Genomic DNA, 21,926 nt, shown 5'->3' with positions numbered 1-21,926 from the left:
ATTTTGAGGACCGAGTTATACCCACCGAAGTTGGGCAAAAATTAGTTTTTACAAAAAAAGTGGAATTTACCAATTTTCCAAGGATTCATGATGAGTGGATATTTTATACGCTTTTTGCCATCATTTTCATATCGTTTTCATTATGTTTTGTTTAAGTTTTATTCCATTTTCATACGTTTTAGTGCAAAATTCATATTTTTTTATTCTACTTTGAGTTTGTGTGTTTTATGATGATTTCAGGTAATTTCTGGCTGAAATTGAGGAGCTTTGGAAAACGTCTGATTCAGAGGCAGAGAAAGGACTACAGATACTATCAGGATCTGACCTCTGTGAACTCGAAGGAGCATTTCTGGAGCTACAAAAGTCCAAATTGTGCATTCTTAACGGCTATAGAAAGCTAACATCCAGGGCTTCAGAAATATTTAATAGTCCATACATTGCTTTGGAAATGAAGGCCCAAAACTGGCGTTCAACGCCAGCCACCAACTCCATTCCTGGCGTCCAGTGCCCAAAAGGGAGCATCTGGCATCCAACGCCCATTCAAGAGTCCCAAGCTGGCGTCCAACGCCCCATGGGGAGTACCAACTCGTGGCTTCACTCAAGCTCAGCCCAAACACTCACCAAGTGGGCCCAGAAAGTGAATTTTCACACTACAAGACTAGTTTATCTTATTTTAGTAATCCTTAGTTAGCATATTAATATTTATAGGAGAATATCACCTTTGTTTAAGGGATCCGCCAATCTTCCTCTCCCACTTTTACATTCAAATACTATTCTATGTACAGTATGAGTTACTAACCTCCTAGGTTAAGGTTAGGAGCTCTGTTGATTCTTATGGATTGATAATATCACTATTCTATTTCAATCTATGCTTGATTCCATTCTAAGATGTATCTTCGTTCTTCATCCTAATGAATTGGGAGTGTAACTTGATCATCATCCCTATTCTACATGGGTTCGTGCGAGTCCTTGACGGGATAGTACTGAACTACAAGCTTGATTATACATCTGTTAGACGGCTAATCCACGGCTTCGTTGGGTACTTGGAGATATCAGTGCAACCGAGGTGTAGGGCGATTAGGGCATTTGTGGTATAGGCTAGAACCATTGGAGCAACGTTCTCTGATCCAGAAGATTCGACCTTGTCTATGGTGCATTGATTATGATCACCAAGGGAATGGACTGCTAGAGCTTCACCCTCATTCAGATTGGATGACCGCTGACCTGGTGTTTGATTTAAAGCAGAGAAGATTAATGATCGCTGACCCAACGTTAATCATTTACATCCTGCCATGGAATGAATCATCAGAAGTTGGAGTAGATGGTGAGAAAAGTTGATCCAGAAGGAAGAATCATCTCTGAAGCCTCAACCGTTCCCCTAATTAATTTCACACCAATTAAGTCATTCTGCTTTATTCTGTTTTATGCGTTTTTCGTGACAAACTATATTTTCTATCCGCCTGACTAAGATCTACAAGATAGCCATTACTTGTTCAAACCAACAATCTTCGTGGGATTGACCCCTCACTCATATGAGGTATTACTTAGATGACCCGGTGCACTTGCCGGTTTATCTGTACGAATATTGTGGAGTCAAATTCATGCACCAATTCACAAGCCAAATTAGTTTTAACACATCAAAAGGACCTTAAACCAACTCGAATCACATACTTACACTTAACTAAATTCAAACCTACTTCATTTACTTAATTCAACTCAATTTTCATCCCTTTAACATCTGAAACCTCAATTCGCTAATATCCTAGCGTTCATTCTAACTTTCCACACAATCATTATCAAATTCCATTCAATCTCAAGCATTATCACTTAATTCAACCATCACTTACCTTTCTTACCTTTTTCCGGCCTCCGGCCCAAATTCACCAATTCAATATATAATTCATAAATACATAATCATCATCCAAATCATCACTTTTCACAACACACCAATTATGCCAAATCACACAACCCACATTCCAATCATTAATTACCACAACATATCATCTACACATATTAAATACATCTAAATACATAATCCAAACCTAATCCTAATGGCATCTAAGCTAGAAATTCTCATCACACCATATGGTACTTAAATAAAACTTAAACCATACCTTTAATCACGGCGGTTCAGACCCAACTCTTGAATTTTTCACTCCAAGGCTCACCCCAAAAGTTCAACAAGCACATTCAAGTCCTCAAAGTGTGCCAAATTCACCCAACAACACTAACAAAACCAATTTCACATATTCATTAATCTAGGGTTTATAAAATCTCATAAATCACAAGGGTTTAAGGATATTTTATCTCTACCCATGGAAATAATTGATGAAACTCATCCATAGCTTATACTAGAGCATCCATAAACAACAAAAATCACAAGATTTTCTCAAAATCCAAACCAAAATACAAAATCAGAGGAAAAATAAAACTGGGCAGAGGACAACAAAATACTCACTAAAATACCTAGATATAATCAAAGAGGATGAGAAGAGCGATGCGTGACCGCAAGCAGCTTATCAATTAGAGCACCGGAGAGGAAGTTATGGAGGTTTTAAGGAGATGATGAATAGTGAAGAGGGTTTCTCACCTCTCTTCTCTCTCAATCCGTATCTAACTCTCAAGATGGGGAAGAAGGGTTTGTTATGTGCTGAAATAGAGTTTATATAGTGTGGACTTAGGCCACTTGGGCTTGGTTCACTCGGTTTAGCCTGTTGGCCCGATCTTGGGCCAAAACCTTTGAGATTAGAATTTTCATTCATGTTTTAAATATGTTTACCTTCTCAAATCATAAATTATAATTTATTAACTTTTCTCGCCCATAATTAATTTTCTCAACTGCAGTACCGGATGAATCTCAATTGGTACTGCTGGTCAAATTTCTAGTGCGCATTTTTTTCGTAACAAACTATGTTTTCCGTCTCAGAAAAATCTACTGAGTCTAAATATCATATTTAAATTGTATAATTATGATTATTAAATTTTCTAACCATTTTTGCTTACATTTAATTTATTTCTTAATTAATTATGGTTTGATCGAATTTTACACAAGATTCATTAATAGTCCAGCTGCCTAAGATTTCTAAGCTACTGCTCTATGTTTTATTTTTTTACATACTATGATCTTGTTCTATTCCTTAAAAAAAAGAAAGGAAAGCTTATGTGACTTCTTATTTTTGTTATGGTTCATATACTTATTACCAACAATTTTATTTTTTTGGTTCTTATTTTGTTATGGTTCATCTGTTGAGAGCACCATAGCTTTTCATTGGTCTTGTTCTTTTCCTTAAAAAAGGAAGGAAAGCTTGTGTGGATTTTTATTTCTTTTATGGTTTATATACTCATTACTAACAATTTTATTTTTTGGATTCTTATTTTTGTTATGGTTCATCTATTGAGAGCACCATAGCATTTCACTGGTTGAAGACATATGCTGGGCATAAGAATTATATTCAGCTTTTACATTGTGATATAGGTACCAATATAAACCAAATTCCTAGAGAGTTGTTCTAGTTGTTCTATTTTTTAATTTGTGTTACTTTTATTTTGGTGGATTAGTTTACTTGTTTAGGGTATGGGTGTGCGACATTTTACTTTTCCTTCATCAATGATTGTATGGAAATATATGAATTTGCTTGTGATGTCTTGCTAGCAACCTCTTGATCACGCTCCCTGGAGTTTCAGTTCCTCTATCTGACCTGCTTGAGAGACCAGGTTAGTCGTAGCTTTCTTTATCTCCTCTTCCAACTTCTCAAACTTAGTGCGAGCAGCCACAATTTTTCTCTGTTATAATTAAAGACACTTCTAAGCATTAAAGACACATCCAAGTATTATTCAGTTAAAACAAAACAAGTGTTTAACAAATGCAAAATAACACATCAATGTCTTAATAGAGAAGACACATTCACACCAAAAAAAATTCACTAGAGTCTCAATGGAGACACGCACTAATAAGTCCAACAAAGAATAAAAATTTGGGTCTTGACCAAAAGAAAGTCCACAAGTTTCAAAAAGCAACATCGAAGTTCTAAACAAAGGACACATACATTAAAAACACATTCAAGTAAGTGTTAAACAGAAGACACATCCATTAAAGATACTTCTAACAGAAAACACATTCATTAAAGACACATCCAAACAAGTTTTAAACAAAAGACACATCTATTAAAGAACATCCAAATATTAACCGGTTAAAACAAAACAAGTGTTTAACAAAAACAAAAAGATATCATCTAAAAAAGCACTGCTTAACATATCAAGAAAATTAGATACTTCTATCGTCTTCATTTCTAAACACTTCTCCTTGTATGATAATTAATCAAACAAAGCATCTTAAGAAACTATAAAAGAATAATTTAACTAAAAACAATGGTTCCACCAAGCTAGTACCATTTCTGTCTAAATGAATTCAAAGGACACAAGGGAACGTTATGACATTCTACTTCTTGTTTCGAAGAACATACAAGTTGGCTTTCGACAAGCTTTTTGAGCATCTCATCATTTGTAAGATCAGGTGAAGCAAAGGTCCTATCAAGTCTTTCTCTATATACTGCACAATCTTTTATTTCTTCTCCATCCATGCATCTCTTGGAAAATTAGAACAAGCCTTCTCTTAGGAATTCATGTCAAGCCCTATGTGATCAACCATTTATAAGTTCCTACTTTGCTCTTAAATCAACAATAGAAAAAATTTACCATAGTTATAAACAAAGACTAGCCATTCATGACTAATTCAACATCTCATGACTAATTCAATTTTATGGTGTTTCCATTGTAGCATATAACCAATAAAAAGCAAATAAACTCATCATAACATATAGCTAAAAATAGAAAAGTTACATCAAACATACATATAATCAAGTAACAAACACATAGTGACAAATAGAAATTAAATAAAATTACATGGCATGAAAGTCCAAAATCAAAATTCAGCCTTAAAATCAATATACACCAATATATTCTTATTAAGACAAGCATGAACTAAAGGAGCTCAATGAACTGCAATTCAAAAAAAGGTTACAAGGAAATTATATCAAACCACCCCAAAAGAAACATCCAACATTTAAAATCAACAAAAAATCCATAAATCCAACAAAAATCATAAGAGCATCACATAAGAACCACGAATACCAAGAATATGAACCCTAAAATAAAGTCAAAACATCTACTGTTACTTAAAACCCTAATATACTAACCAATTGGAGACACCGGGATGATTGTGATAGTTGGTGGCGAGATGTGGCGGGGCGGCGTGGACACAGAAGCGGTTGCTGCTGCAGCCTGGAGGAGGCGGTGCGTCATCGATCCTTTCAGACGAAAAGGACTCCCGCGGTGACGTCAACCTTCGTGAGAACCAGCATCAACAGTGCTTCGGCGGCGTCGACCTCCATGAGAAGTAGCAGGAGTTGGCTGGATCATTGTTGGTTACCTAGCGGAGTTGGCAGTAAAATTATCTGTGTGAGTTCAACTATTTTAATTAGATTATTAACTGTTTCCGTCACTTAATTGCCTATTTTTCAGTACACAATTAGTTAAGTTGTTCATAGCATTGGTACATATGAGTACACGGATTTGGGCCCATTTGAGCCCAGTTCACTCGTTTTAACCCGTTAGCCCAATTTTAGGTCAAAACCTTTAAGATTAGTATTTTAATTCGTATTTTAACTATTTTCACTTTCCCAACATATAAATTTTAAATTGTTAACCTTCTTTTCTTTCATTTAATTTATTAATTAATTATTTATCATTTTTTAGATTTTATATCTATTGTGTCCAATCATGTGTTAATAAAAAATAGAGTAAACTACCATTTCTACCCACGAAAATTAAAAACGCTGACATATCTACCCATAGAAAAAGAAAATTACCATTTGTACCCATGAAATATGGGTTCTGCACAACAAAATTATTCGAACACTAAAAAATTACCTAAAATCCCTAAATTACCCTTATCTTCACCACCACACCACCTCCTTCACCCAATCACCTTTCTAACCCTAACCATCTTCACCCAGCCACCACCCCTCTTTCCCTTTCTAATCTCAAATCCCACCACCACCCCTTTGCATATCCGCAGCAACTCCTACGTCGTCGAAGCTTGGGGACGCGCCACATTCCTCCGCGAGCTCGCCGACGCCAGCTTCCGCTTCCACTCCACTTTGAAGGAAACGTCCGGGATCGATCCGGGCGTTGGAACCACGCACCACGTAGGGATTATAACCGCAGCTATAGAAAGAAAATGTTCCAATGGCCACGGTGGCTTGAACTTCTCACTGATCCCGCACATAGCGCCGTTAAAAATCAGACCATTCCACGGCTTCTCGGATGAGACATTTTTCTGCGAGTTGCGGCGGTGGAGAGTGATTAATAGCGCGATTGCACCGCCGAGGGATTCAGAGTAGAGGAAGGAAGGAAGAGAAGGATCGAAGCGAGAGCGGAATTCGTCGAAGAAGGTGATGCAGTCGTCGACGACGGAGTTGATGTCAGGGATGTGGGCGATGAGGCCGCCGTAGAAGCTGTGGCCCTGATGGTCAATGGCGCAGGTGGCGAATCCGGCCTTGGTGAAGTAGATGGCGGTGAGCTGGAAGAACCAGCTAGATTTGCCGGTAAATCTGTGAATGAGGGCGAGGGTTCCGGTGACGATTGTGGGGGTAGTGGGAGCCACCATTGAGTGAAGAGCTTGAGGGGTGGTGGTGGGTGAAGGGGGTGGTGGTGGGATTTGAGATTAGAAAGGAAAAGAGGGGTGGTGGCTGTGTGAAGAGAGTTAGGGTTAGAAAGGTGATTGGGTGAAGGAGGTGGTGTGGTGGTGAAGATAAGGGTAATTTAGGGATTTTAGGTAATTTTTTAGTGTTTGGATAATTTTGTTGTGCGGAACCCATATTTCATGGGTACAAATGGTAATTTCCTTTTTCTATGGGTAGATATGTCAGCGTTTTCAACTTTTGTGAGTAGAAATGGTAGTAAGCACGTGTAAGCATATCCAGCCTTATTCTTAAATTGTATTCTTGAAAAAAAAGTATATATTATTATTTATTAAAATAAAAAATACTTAAATACTTTATATAATTAAAAATAAGACATTAAAAATAACTAAAAATTAATAAATAAAATACCATTTCTACTAATAAAAGATGAAAACACTGACATTTCTACCCACGAAAGACAAAAATTAAAGTTCTACCCATAAAAAATCGAATTCGTATGACATAACTATTCAAACTCTAAAAAACTATCCGAAAATTTCAAATTACCCTTTCAAACCTATCACCGTTTGCATAATTATCATTGTCATATTCTCTCTTTCTCTTTCTTAATCTCCACTTGTAACACCACCACTGCGATATCTGTTTCAACCACACAATTTCTATCATGACAACGTTGGTAATAATGCCCACTATTGCATCTTCGGTGATAGCAGTACTATTGATATATATAACATACTCACATATAGCAATGGGAATTATGTAGAATAACCCAAAATACACGATATGTGAACATGAATAGTGCTGAGATTGTTGCTTTTGGTCTTCCTTCAATCAACCATGCCCCCATGATATAAATTATTTGCATTCCCACAAATACCTGAACCTACAAATTTCAAAAAATTAAAAAAAAAAATTTTCATCAATCAAAATTAGATTTTGACATTGACCCATTTACATTCATCGCAAATACATTAAATTTCTCAATTGCCTATTTTTTCTAAAAAAAAATAACTCCTCATATCTAAAGAGGTAGGAGATTATTGTATTGGGAAAGGAAAAAACGGTGTTGAGATTAAGAGAATCTTAAAGCAGATAGTGGAATGAGCGAGTGGCGATGAATCCCAAATTGAAGAGAGGAGAGGAGAGAGAAACCATTTGAAGCATGTACTCCTCGGCTCTTTGTCTCTCTTATTTGCTGCGGTTGCAACGACGACTCTCAACCTCGTTGGCACCGTGTCACGCTTTTTTCCTCTTCTTTCTCTTAGTTCAGAGTTGGTGATGATGGTGGAGGAGGGTGTTAGTGCGATGGCACTACATATTATGGTGGTATTGAAGATTTAGAGAGAATGTGTGTGAAGATGACGGTAGTAATAAAGAGAGAAGAGTAATTTAAGATTTTCAGATAGTTTTTTAGATTTGAATAATTTTATCGTATAGATTCGATTTTTCATGAGTATAATTTTAATTTTTATCTTTCATAAATAAAAATATCAGCGTTTTTATTTTTCATATATAAAAATAATAATTTATTCAAAATTAATTTATATTTTAATATTAATAAAATAATAAAATATTATTATAATTTATCTAAAAATACTTTATATTTTAAATATATACCTATTTTTGCGTCTTATAAAATTTAAAAAATATGTGTATCAATGTGTCCAAAGTAGAGAAAATTGAGATTTTATGTAAAATCGAAAAAGTAAATTAAGCAGGGGCGGAGGTACATACTACTAAACGGAGTCAATGCCTCCCCCTATTTTAATTTTCATTTAAAAAAATAGTCTAGCCCATTCTCCTTTTTTATTTTTCAGCCCTCCCTCCTTTTAATTCATACAAAAAAATCAGCCCAATACCCATTTTTTGTCCCTTTTTTTATTTGCCAGCCCCTCCCTTTTTGTTCGCATACTTTTTCAATTCTCCTTTTTGTTGGTACACTTCTCACTTTCACTTTACAGGTAACAACTTTTGACTTTTTCTATTCTTCTTTTTCTTTATCTCTTTAATCTTCTTATCTTTTACTTCTTTAACTCTTGTTTTTTTTGGCAGATTAAGAAAAAAGATAGTAGTTCAACAAGTGATTCTTCACTCCTGTTTCTAAAAAAAAAATTCTATTTTTATTCTTTTTTATTTCAAAAAAATTATTGAATTATTAACTTTTTTATTATTATTTTTCTGTTATTCTTGTCTAATTTTTTTATGTTTTTTATATATTTAGTTATTTACTTAATTTATTATTATTTGTTAATTAAGGTTTTGTTATTATATTTTTATATTTAGTTTTTTTATTAGTTAACTATTTAATTACAATTTTATATTATTTATACTACAATGTTAGTATTATTGTTCTGAATTTTAATATCTTATTTTGAATTAAAATATAATTTTTATATTTTATAAAGATTTAGATTGTAATTTACACTTTTTGAGCTGATGAAAATTGTTAAGACAAGACTTCGAAGTAAAATGGCCGATGAATTTCTTGCAGACAATTTGGTCATCTATATAGAAAAAGAATTAGCAGCTATTTTCAACACAAATTCAATTATATATGATTTTGAAAATAGAAAAAAATGTCAAATAGCCTTTTCATGATACAAAATTGTAAGTAGTAACTTTTATATATTATTATCTTACTTTGATTGAGGTTATATATTTAATTTTTTTTAATTTTATATAAAATATTTTTAATAAATTATTAAACACCGTCCCCACTAAGGGTGTGTTTGGCAAACACGTTGGGGAGGAGAGAAGCACGTTTGAGCTTCTTGAAAGTTTCACTTTTTTGTTTGGCCATTTTTATCTTCCTGAAAGTTATTCTGCTTCTAAATGCATGTTCAGGAGAAGCTAAAATTTGTAACTTCTGCGTTTCACGTTCATGGTTGCTTGTTGTCTTTGGAAAATTAGGTGAAATTTTATTTCTTTTTTACTAACCCTACCCTTCATTTTCTTCTATAAAAAGATACTAGTAACTATTACTTTTACAATAATTCTTTCTAGTTCTTCTTACTTCTTCATAGTTCTTCGTTCCAAATTTTTTTTTCATTAAAATAGTTCAAATTTGTTTTAATCACTAGCAAATTGAATATTTCTATTTTTTTATTATTTTTAATATTCATTTTTATATTTTAATTTTTATATTTTTTATTGTATTTTTTACTTATATTTTTTATTATATTTTTATATTATTTGTGTAGTGTTCTGATTTCTCATGTTATGTTTTTATGAGTTTTTTTTATCATTTATTATACTATTTTTTATTTTTTATATGTATATTTTTTTATGAAATCTTTTTTTTATTTTTGTTTGGATTTTTTATTTATTTTATTATATTTTTTTTATTCATATGACAAATGTTGTTGACTTTTTTTAGGATATTTTTATTATTTTTTTTATATGAATTTTCTTTTTTTATCTTTTACTGCATTATATTTATGTTGTGTATGAAATTTTTTATTTTTTTATTTAATTTTATTCATACGAATTTTATTTACTTTTTATTATATTTTTTTGTTCATATGATATATGTTGTTGATTTTATGAAATTTTTATTATTTTTTATGTGTATGATTTTTTTCTATTCTTTGAAGTACTTTATTTTTGTTTTGTATTAATTTTTTTATTTTTTATCCTGACTTTGTAAAATTTGTAACTGTAATTATTATATATTACGTTTATTATCAAAATTTTATATAATATAAATTATGATCCTATAAAAAAAGATAAAATAAATAAAAAATTAATTATAAGTAACAACAAAACCATAAATAATGAAAATTTATAGTAAAAAATAATACTAAATTAAAGAGTACTAACAATATTAAAAAATTATAAAATATTTTTTTTGTTTGACATTATAAAATTTATAGTACTCTCTTTTATATTTTTATTTTTTATTGTATTTATTTTATTTATATGATAAATATTTTTTATATTATTTTTGTTAGTATTCTGATTTTTCATATATAAAAAAATTATTTAAATTGATGTCTCTTTTAGTAATTTTTCATCTAAAAGTGATTTTGAATAGTATAATCCAAACAATATTTATTTTACTATAATCAATTTTGATATAAAGATTGCCAAACAAAAATTACTTTAACCCAAACTTACTTTTTATCAAAATCAATTTTACAAAAACAATTTTATGCAAACTCCCATTTATAAACTATAATCTAAATACACACTAAATAGTTTGTCTAGTTCCAGTCCCTAAAATTAAGTACATAAAATTTTAACAAAATTTAAATTGTAAAATCGTTAAATTTAGTATAAATTTTATAAAATTGATTAACTCATTTATATAATTTTAGTACGAGCGTGTCGGTGTAGTGTCCATATACCGTAAACTTGAGGGCTGGGGGCAGGGTGCCTCACGCTGTTCTGTGTGTTATCTTAAACACAAAGAAGAGCCCTGACACAAACAAGAGCAATTATGGCAGCCCAGTCAGTGAGGATGGCAACTTCGACTCTCTGCAATCTGAATGGGTCACAGAAGAGACAGGCCATGTTGAGTCCAGTTTGGTACATGGGTGCTCGACCAAAACCCTCTAACGCTACCGCTACTTCGTCTTCTCACTCTCATTTCTTTCAGAGTTCCAGAACAAACGTCAGTTCATCAAAGCTCTACCATTTGCATCACAAGACTCCAAGAAACTTATCAGTTTTCGCTATGTCCGCTGATGGTATTACCTATTTTTTCTTCCTCCTCCCCTGTTTTCTGAATTTCGTAAAGGCTTTGGGAATTGACGTTACTGGAGTGAATGAGAAGAGACTATTCGTCATTATTATTCAGGAATTCTCAATTGCAGAATTTCAGTTTCCATACTCTCTTTTTCTCTCCTTTCATATATCTCATTAATCGCGTTAGTTTCTTTATTTACATATTTAGAATATAGGCTTTTGGCTCTTAAAATGAAAAAATAAAAGAGGAGAAAACTTTCTTCAAGCATACCCTTGTTCAACAAATTGTGTGGTGTGGTTTGGTTTAGTTCAGTTTTTTTGTAATCATTTTGAAAATTTGTCTAGTTAGTTTACTGAGTTTAGTTTAACAAGTGTCATGAACATGGTGGCTTTGTGTTGAATTATTGGATTATTGTTACTGGATTTGGATACTAATTCTTGCCGATTGCCACTGTTTGTGCTTTTAATATTGAATTTTGTGAATGGGTGCATTTGGTTTGCTTGGTTTATGCTATTTGTTATTATTTATGTTAATGCACGCCAAGTGCTCTCTGATATGCCTCTTTGATATTTTGAAATCTAAATTTCATGCTTACTTATGTATTATGTTGTTTAGGTTAATTATAATGATTGAAATTGATGGTGGATTGAGTAATTGCCTCTTAGCAAGTTGAAAATGTCACCTTTGGTTAACTTGAAATATGCACGATATGTAATTTATTTCACTTCTTCATGTTCATTATCTTTCTAATTTACATAACTCATGCTTGTTTCTTAAGTTTATACTAAGAAGGCAATTTAACCAAATTAAAGTGCTATTGAATGTTTGGTTCTTAGTATAGGTGTTGTTGTTTGGTGAGTACACTAGATCACTTATATATTTGCAATTTACTTACACTGCAACACATTTCTAATTCTTATTGTGCACTAATCCACCATATTTGAACTACTCGTTTGCATCATTCACATTACTTGAATTAACTCTTCATCATCTTCATCTCCCAATCTTGCCCCTTCAAAATAAGAACTACAGATGACCATGTGTGACAGCAAAGAAGACTAGTGAGGAAGGCGATAAGCGCTCACTGCCAAGCATGTCTGATATTCTAGAAGCTTCTAGAGCACAGAAACTGGACCTTCAACTCAAAACCCTGGGACCCTTCTTCAGGATCACTGCCACTAGCCTCCAAACCCGCGCAGAGCTGGGAAAAGCTGAAGGCCTCATACGAATCTCGTTTCAAGGAACAAAGATTCTTCACTTGGATTCCATGAAGCTCCGCAGGGAAACCCTCAGCATGGAGAAGTCAATCTTTGGCCTCGGTTTGTTCATCGGTGCCGTCGCTATTCGCCACGGCTACGATTCTGGCTGCACCGCCGCTCAGTTACTCGCAATCAATGATTCCGACCTTTACCATTCTAAGGTTAGTTAACCTTATCCACAACCAGATGATCCACAATATTATAAAAGAAATGATATTTATGTCAATTTATATATATATATATATATATATATATATATATATATATATATATATATAAAACAAATTTATTATCTTTTATTACTTGTACAAAAGAGGTATAAAAAATGAGAAATGCTAGAAGAATTTATTATTTTTGGTTAGTTAGTCATTAATATTTAAAAGTATGAGATAAAATATATTGTTAGATTATTAGACTAAAGAATAAGACAAAAAATTGAGTTGATGATTAAGTAATGACCAAAAATAATAAATTCTGATGATCTCCTAACATTTTTAGAAAAAAATGATATATATATATATATATATATATATATATTATTCTTATTACAACAATTACGCTTTGTACCGTCAAAATTAGTTGAATTTTTAAAGAAAAATTAATTCTATTTAGGATTCCTTTTGAATAGGTTCATAAATTTTTTTTTTTTAATTTTTAACTTATAAAAAGGTATAGTATTAATATCTGCTACAATTTTTAAAATTAAATTGCAATTTTTTAAAAAACTATTTTAGTGTTTATGAAGAAATTAAAAAAATGACTTTTCTCAATTAAATTTTTTTTTATTTCTCTTCTCTTAAAATAAGCACTTTTAGAATTAAAAATTTAAACACAAAATAATTTATTTATAAATATTTATTATTTAAATTATTTTTTAAAAATAATTTAATTAAGTTGTTTTAAGTTATTTTTCAAAAGCATTTATTGTGTGTTTCAATATGATATTTTACAGCCAGATTTTTTCAAACAAAAAAATAATCCAGACGATAATATCTGGCGCCATTTAAACTTGTTTTACGCCATAATTTTGCAACAGATTATTTTGGCATTTGCAATCCGATGGTAATATTTTGCACAACAAATTTTAGTAATAATCGTTGAATTTTTCCACGATAAATTCCACCGTAACTGGTAATTACAGTGAAAAAGTTTAGCAGTAAATCACTAATTCTGACAATCACTAATTCTGACAATAATAGTGTCATGTGTGATAAATTCGTTGTCTTTTAATTTTATATTTTCTTTTATTCTTTATGTATAGTTGGTTAGGTTCTACGGCAGACTTGGATTTAGAGAGGTGTGCCAAGTGAGTGGCTCATCAATTGGGGATATTCCACACATGCTGGTTTGGGGAGGTGTTGGTACACGGATGGATGCCAGCATTGAGGAACTCATGCTCAAATGGTGTACCAGATTCAAGAAAAATCAAAGCCCTCAATCATGACTGATCCCATTACAATTTACCTTCTTTTCTAATTTCCTATGTTTTGAAGTTTTTTTTATGTTTTTGTACAAAGAAGGCCCTAAGGCCGAAAAATTTTTTGAAGTTTGATTTTAAATATGTATGATTTTCTTTACAATCTCGTTACTAACTAACAAGAATTATGCCAATTCCTACTAATTTTAATTGGGCTGAATTCTAAAGTCCATTTCATTTAAAAAGTCACATTTCTAATTAGTCAAGATTAATCCTAATGTCTTATATTTATTATTATAAATCTAATTTACTTAAAATTTTCATTGTCTAATTACATTTTCTGTCACTTGACCTTTAGAGCTATAGATTGTTAGTATAGTGTAAGTCAAGAGCTATTATATATAGTGCGTGTTAGTAGCTTAGTTAAGTTTATCAGGTAAAAAGGTTCACCAAATTCATTATTGTTAGTTAGTTAGAAAGGTTTTATTCTACTACAGCTGAGGTGCATTGTAGAAGGTGTATATATATGTATGTTGACTCTTCTAATAATTGAGATTTACCATTTTATCCTATCAAGTTTTATAATTGTATCTTTCTCTCTGAAGTTCTCTCTCTCGAAGGTGCTGCTACCCACACCATCGACACCTTCTAACATGGTGCTGTGAGCGTGGAGTGTGGCAAGCACTGAGATTCAGATTGAGAAAGACATAGCTTGATCTGAAATCTTGTCAATTTTGTAAGAGCTCAGTTACGGTAATGGTGATCCAAGTTCTCACTTTCTACCCTCGCCCTGCAATCTCGATCTGGATTTCAATTTCAGTCTCGAATTCAATATCGAACTGACGCTAGGGTTCGTGATTTCTTCTCAATTCGTTGATTCACACTCTCCGCTGAGGTTAGGGTTGGCATTGGGTCCGACCTCTTTCTTCCAATTCTCCATTCAACATCTCCCCTGTTTTCTTCCAATCCTTCTCCAAATTCTCAAGTATGATCTCTTCCTTCTTCTTCTGATTTCTTCTCTTCCTACAAACTCAAACGACAGAGCTTGATGAGAGTATGCTCCCTCCCACTCCCTTCAATTGTGAGGCAGCAACTCCGATCAACGAGATTGTAGGAAGAAGGTTGTTCAATCGTGATTGCTTGATGGAAGGTGTCAACGCAGAGGCGTTCATGAACTTCTTGAACCAGATCACAGCATTTCAAGCGAACCTTACCAAGAAGAACACCAAACCGCATCAAGATTCGACAAGCATTTACTACCTTTATCCATCTGAAAGTACTGGTACACCTCTTTCCACTGTTATACTTGATGGTAAAAATTATGATGACTGGAGTAGAGCTATACTTTGGGGGCTGAAGGGAAAGAACAAAGTAAGGTTTGTTGATGGTAGCCTGCCTATACCTGATAAGGATGATGAAAATTTTGAAGCATGAGATAGATGTAATACATATGTTGTGGCATGGATTAATCACTCTCTCAGTCCTGATATATCACGAAGTGTCGTCTGAAACACTGTGGCAAGTAGTTTGTGGACTGAATTGAAGCGCAGATACTGTCAAGGGGATAGATTTAGAGTGGCAGAATTACAGGAGGAGCTTTTTGCAATTAGGCAAGGAGACCTTGATGTAACATCTTATTTCACTAAGTTGAAGACTATTTGGGAAGACTTTGAAAGTTTTAGATCTATTCCTGACTGTCAATGTTCAAAAAAGTGTAGCTGTGGCCTAGGTATAATGCGACAGTATAGAATTGAGGATCAAGTAACTCGGTTTTTAAGAGGCCTAAATGAGCAGTTTTCGAATGTTAGGTCTCAGATTATGCTGTTGGATCCACTCCCTGATGTGAATACTATACTCTCCATGTTGACACAGCAGGAATGCCAATTCCTTAATATGGACATTAATCCAGAAGTCAAAATTGCCTATGCCGCTACTCCCTCAAACACAGCAAACCCAGAAAATGGCATTTGGAAAGGGAGGGGTAGAGGCGGAAGGAGTCAAGGAGGGAGAGAAAAGGTGCAATGCTCGCATTGTGGAAAGTTGGGCACAACATTGATGTGTGTTACAAGAAACACGGCTACCCACCGAACTTCAAAGGACGCAATGCTGTAGAAGGAGTTGGAAATTTTGGAAATTTTGCAACCTCCCTAGTCACTGAGGGTGATTCAGAGAAGCTCAATGAGAAGAACCTTTCATCACGTTCTGCTCATTTGGAAAAGGTTGGGGTGACACATTGGAGTTCACTCTTGAACAAAAGCAAGCATTGCTTACTCTTCTTAACAAGAGCTTAGGAGAGCACTCCCATAACATGAACCTGATGGCATCAAAGGTTTCACCCGATATACCTCATCAAGGTAAATTGGAGCATCCAACAGTTTTTCCTCTAGGAATGGTAGGAACAATTTTGCATTTTAAAACCAGCATTAATGCATTAGATGTTTCTCCAAATAAATTCTTGTCTTGGGTAATTGATACAGGTGCTACTGACCATGTATCTTATTGCCTAAGTGATTTTCATACATATAAACAAGTAGCTCCCATAATAGTTAAGCTGCCCAATAGGGCCTGGACTACAAGCACTATCATGGGAACTATTATTTTTTCCAATGAACTTCTACTGCATAATGCTTTATACATTCTATCCTTCAACTTCAAACTAATTTCGGTTTTAAAACTGACTTCTGGATTGCATTGCCAAATGATTTTTACTGACACAAAATGTGAGATACAGGATCTGATCTCGATGAGGACGATTGGAGCATCTAAGGAGAATGGTGGTCTTTACATATTAAATGATGAGGTTTTGAAACTGCCATGTCCCAGTGCACAAATCTGTTTGGTTGTCAATAATAATCATAATAATCATAGTTTGGATCCTTGTATATGGCATTACAGGTTAGGACATTTACCCGATGATAGGCTGAAACAGATGAAGCGAGATTTCTCCTTCATCTTATTAGATAATAAAGTAGCTCCGTGCGATGCTTGCCATTTTCTTAAGCAGAAACGACTCCCTTTTCCTGTAAGTAGTTTTCAACCAACTGTACTGTTTGAACTTGTACACGTAGATATTTGGGGACCTCTTGGTGTACCTTCAAGTAGTGGTCATGGATATTTTCTCACCATTGTAGAGAATAAATCTCGATATACATGGGTGTATTTGATGAAGTTGAAATCTAAAGCATGTATTTTACTTCAGCATTTTGTAACTTTCATTCAAACTCAATTTAATAAATCAATAAAGGTCATACGGTCTGATAATGGTCCAGAATTTCGTATGAAACATTTTTTTGCTAAAACTGGAATTTTGCATCAAACTTCCTGCGTTGAGACACCTCAACAGAATGGAATAGTGGAAAAGAAGCACCAACATATCCTCAACATTAGTAGAGCTCTCCTATTTCAATCTCAAGTTCCCCACTATTTTTGGAATTTTGCTCTCAAGCATGCTGTTTTCTTGTTGAATAGAATTCCTTCAACCTTTCTTAAGAATAAACCTCCATTCCAAATTTTACATGATTCTCTCCCTGATCTAATGCACTTACAGGTGTTTGGTTGTCTTGCTTATGTCGGGACCCTCACCGCTCATCGGTCTAAATTGGATCCCCGAGCACGGAAGTGTGCATTCCTTGGATTTAGAGAGGGAACAAAAGGATATGTTCTACTTGATTTGAAATCCAAGGAAGTTTTTGTCTCAAGAAATGTTAAATTTTATGAAAATTACTTTCCTTTTGCACAAAACGAGCACAAACAAACACATACACCTGAACCTGAAAATACCATGCCACTTACACCAAGACCTGAAATGCTAGAACCAGAACAAGACCCCTTTTCATATTCCCAAACTGGAAATTGGCCAATAGTTATTGAAGATAACTCGATAAGGCCTCATGAGAACACTTGTGAGCCAAGCATAAAAAATATCCGATCAAGAGAAATTGAACATAGTACACTTAGAAATCTACAAGGGAGAAATGACCACCCACTCATTTAAAGGATTTTGTTTGTGTAAGCACCACCATTAACAATGTTGAGTCCAATCGGTCCATCAATTACAACAAAACCAGGTATCCAATTACAAATTTTGTGTCATATGATTCACTTTCTACATCGCATAAGGCATATTCACTTGCACTGACCAATGATGTTGAGCCAAAATGTTATGAAAAAGCAATCTCACAATCTTGTTGGAAAGAAGCCATCAATGCTGAGCTCAAGGCTCTAGAGTTGAATAAGACATGGAAGCTCACAACTCTACCACATGGGAAGAAGCCGATTGGAAGCAAGTGGGTTTTCAAGATAAAGCACAATCCGAATGGTTCAATAGAGAGGTATAAGGCCCGGTTAGTGGCGAAAGGATACACACAAGTGGCTGGTATCGATTATTTAGACACTTTCAGCCCAGTGGTGAAGCTGAAAACATTGAGGATTGTGTTGGCTCTAGCTGCCATGAAAGGTTGGATGCTTAAACAATTCGATGTGAATACTGCTTTCTTACATGGAAAACTCAAGGAGGAGGTATACATGAAGCCACCACAAGGCTTAGATGTTGAAGAAGGGAAAGTTTGCAAGCTAGAAAGGTTATTATATGGGCTTAAACAAGCAAGTAGGGAATGGAATCACATGCTATACTCAGTATTGGTAGAAGATGGGTACACCAAATCTGCACCCAACCACTGTTTGTTTACAAAGGGGACATAATTTGGTTTTACAGCATTGTTGGTATATGTGGACGATTTGGTGATAGCGGGCAATGATGAGAAGGAAATCAACCAAATTAAAGGAATCTTGGATGAGAAGTTCAAGATCAAAGATATAGGAGACCTCAAATTCTTCCTAGGTTGCAAGGTCTAAAAAGGGGATTGCTCTCTATCAAAGGAAGTATGTCATGGATCTTCTAAAAGAGACAAGGTTCGAAGAGTGCAAGCCTGCGACTACACCTTTAGACTATACAGTGAAGCTGTCCAGAGAAAAGGGAGAGCCATTGAAGGATCACTTGAGCTACAGAAAGCTAGTTGGGAGGCTGTTGTACTTAGCCAACACCAGACTAGATATCAGCCATGCAGTGGGGAAACTCAGTCAATTTCTGGACTGTCCGACCACCCAACATATGCAGGAAGCACATCATGTGCTCAGGTACCTGAAAGGAGCGCCGACAGCAGGGCTATTCTTCACTTCAGAGGTAAATTACAATCTGATTGGGTTCTCAGATTCAGACTGGGCAGCATGCCCAGACACAAGGAAGTCAATTTCGGCTTATTGCTTCTATTTGGGAAACTCACTCATATCATGGAAGAGCAAAAGGCAATTGACAATGGCGTCTTCATCCTCTGAGACTGAGTATCGAGCTTTGGCAAGTGCCACTCGAGAAGCATAGTAGATTAGTTACATATTAAGAGACTTGCAGGTTCCTCTTTCCAAGGCTATTAACATCTTTTGTGATAGTCAATCGGCTATATACATTGCATCCAATCCTGTTTTCCATGAGAGAACGAAACATATAGAAATAGATTGTCACGTGGTAAGAAATAAACTTCAAGAAGGACTAATTCACTTACTGCCAATTTCGACTCATGAGCAAGTGGCTGATCTGCTCACTAAGGCACTTGCACCCACAGTGTTTAGTGGGCTACGAGACAAACTTGGAATGCTAAACATATGTGCTCCTAACTTAAGGGAGGGTGTCACTTGACCTTTATGTTTAGAGCTATAGATTGTTAGTATAGTGTAAGTCAGGAGCTATTATATATAGTGCGTGTTAGTAGCTTAGTTAAGTTTATCAGGTGAAAGGCTCACCAAGTTCATTACTGTTAGTTAGTTAGAAAGGCTTTATTCTACTACAGCTGAGGTGCATTGTAGAAGGTGTATATATATGTATGTTGACTCTTCTAATAATTGAGATTCACCATTTTATCCTATCAAGTTTCATAATTGTATCTTTCTCTCTCTCAAAGGTGCTGCTACCCACACCATCAACACCTTCTAACATTTCCCATTTTATTTTTAATGGATTTGTCTTCTGTTATATGTGTTTTTTGTTTAAAACTTGTTTAAATGTATTTTTAGTGAATGTGTCTTCTATTAGAAGTGTTTTTAATAAATGTGTCTTTTGTTGGAAGTATCTTTAATGAATATATCTTTTGTTTTACACTTCTTTAAATGTGTCTTTAATAGATGTGTCTTTTATTTAAAACTTACTCGAATGTGTCTTTGGTTAGATGTGTCTTTAATGAATTTGTCTTATATTTAAAACTTGTTTGAACGTGTCTTTATTAAATGTGTCATTAATTTCATAACTAATTAACAAATCATTTCTACAATCTTGAATTATTTCTAAGCAACGTATATAAATATAGGTTACTAAATATATAATAATAATAATAATAATAATAATTCAAAATTGTAACAAGAACTAGCTTAAGGTTTTGTATATACTCTTCAGTTACAAGGCTCATACTTTATAATTCATAACTCACCACATGCGGATCTATTCAATAATTTAGAGCATATCCATCAAGGTTTGGCATAAAGTTGAATTAAAAAGATAATAATAAGATGAAAGATCTATTATCTCCATGATAGATGAGTTATATCCTAAATTAACTACCTTTCATTTATAAGAGTCAAACTAAATTGATTCATTTTCATCTTTTGACTACCAATTATACAAAAAATGAAGCATGTTCAGTTGTCCTTATCCCTCTTTCTGTTCCTGTTTGCTACTTTCTATTCTTGCACCAATTAATCAACAGCACCATTTCCAAAAGCTTCATCTACAACATCATCAAAATCATCAGCAACAATCAGACCACAAAATTCCACAAATCAACAAAACAAGAATTATCTTCATCAGCAAAAAAAGATGTTATAAACATTATCATAGTAAATGCAAAAAACCATTATTGTGATTACATATCCTCAAAATCATTTTTTATTTTCAACTTTAAAACCTTGAGATCATAAGAAAATATTGGATGTTACAAGTATTATCACAGTAAATGCAGAAAATTACTAAATCAACAAAACAAGAATAATCTTCATTAACAACAAAAGAACACAAACCCCCAAAATCAACAAACACTGCAAATTCCACAAGGACCCACAATTTGTATATTAATGTAAGCATTAATATACAAAGTCACAACTCATAATCTCAGATAAAATTAATATATATGTGCTACAGCAAAACAAGTAAATACATCACAGATACAAAATTTGAATAGTACATAGCTGACAAATTTTTTTTCCAAATTTTCAGTAAATTATCCCTCAATGTATTCTTTAGTGTTAACAAGTTACAAAAAGATCCATCCACACAAAAAATAATGTCAGAAGCTAGAAACTAAGAATCCTAACATGAGTAAACTATACAATAGCAAACAAATAGGGAATGATTCAGAACATGCACCTGCAAATTTGTATAGAAATCAACTGAGACGAGAAAACCTAGAGAAAAAAAATACCATAAACACTAGATTAAAATCATGCTTTAACAATAAGCCAACACTTTTGCCTTGTCGTTTGAGGGAAGGAAAAGGAGGGCTGCGGTGGTGGTGGGGAAGGAGGACTGCGGTAGTGATCTACGAACCACGAGGGGAGGAGGGCTGTGGCACTGCGAATCCTGATAAGAATGGTGATGATGTGCTGGCGGGGCTACGAACCGCAACGAGGACGGTGCCGTGGTGGTCGGTGGCGCTTCGAATTGTGACGAGAAGGGCTCTGCGATGGTGGATGACACTGCGAATCGCGAGGGAGGCACTGCGGTGGTTGGAGGCAGTGCAAAATGCCAGGAAAGAAGGCACTCTCAAGGGACGACAACGACAAGAGTGTTTGAGTGGGGGTGGAGGTGCGGCGCGATG

The 21,926-nt window shown here is 34.1% G+C and overlaps 2 protein-coding genes and 1 pseudogene across 2 annotated transcripts; 2 read left to right on the top strand and 1 right to left on the bottom strand.

The window, feature by feature from the left end:
- Positions 1 to 5,337: 5,337 nt before the first annotated feature.
- LOC112720721 (caffeoylshikimate esterase-like) lies at positions 5,338 to 7,370 on the bottom strand (annotated as a pseudogene).
- A 3,648-nt stretch (positions 7,371 to 11,018) lies between these two features.
- On the top strand, positions 11,019 to 14,230 carry LOC112803240 (uncharacterized). Its single transcript, XM_025846751.2, has 3 exons — positions 11,019 to 11,392; positions 12,441 to 12,811; positions 13,912 to 14,230. The coding sequence occupies exons 1-3, from the start codon at positions 11,143 to 11,145 to the stop codon at positions 14,092 to 14,094; spliced, it is 804 nt and encodes a 267-aa protein (XP_025702536.1). The 5' UTR covers positions 11,019 to 11,142; the 3' UTR covers positions 14,095 to 14,230.
- A 4,725-nt stretch (positions 14,231 to 18,955) lies between these two features.
- LOC140182491 (secreted RxLR effector protein 161-like) lies at positions 18,956 to 19,444 on the top strand. The gene has a single exon (XM_072229031.1). The coding sequence runs from the start codon at positions 18,956 to 18,958 to the stop codon at positions 19,442 to 19,444; it is 489 nt and encodes a 162-aa protein (XP_072085132.1).
- The last annotated feature ends 2,482 nt before the right edge of the window (positions 19,445 to 21,926 follow it).

This window comes from Arachis hypogaea, chromosome 1 (genome assembly GCF_003086295.3).
Source record: "Arachis hypogaea cultivar Tifrunner chromosome 1, arahy.Tifrunner.gnm2.J5K5, whole genome shotgun sequence".
Lineage (NCBI taxonomy): Eukaryota > Viridiplantae > Streptophyta > Magnoliopsida > Fabales > Fabaceae > Arachis > Arachis hypogaea.
The sequence above is the reverse complement of the archived record's forward strand: the minus strand, read 5'-3'. Positions and strand labels throughout refer to the sequence as shown.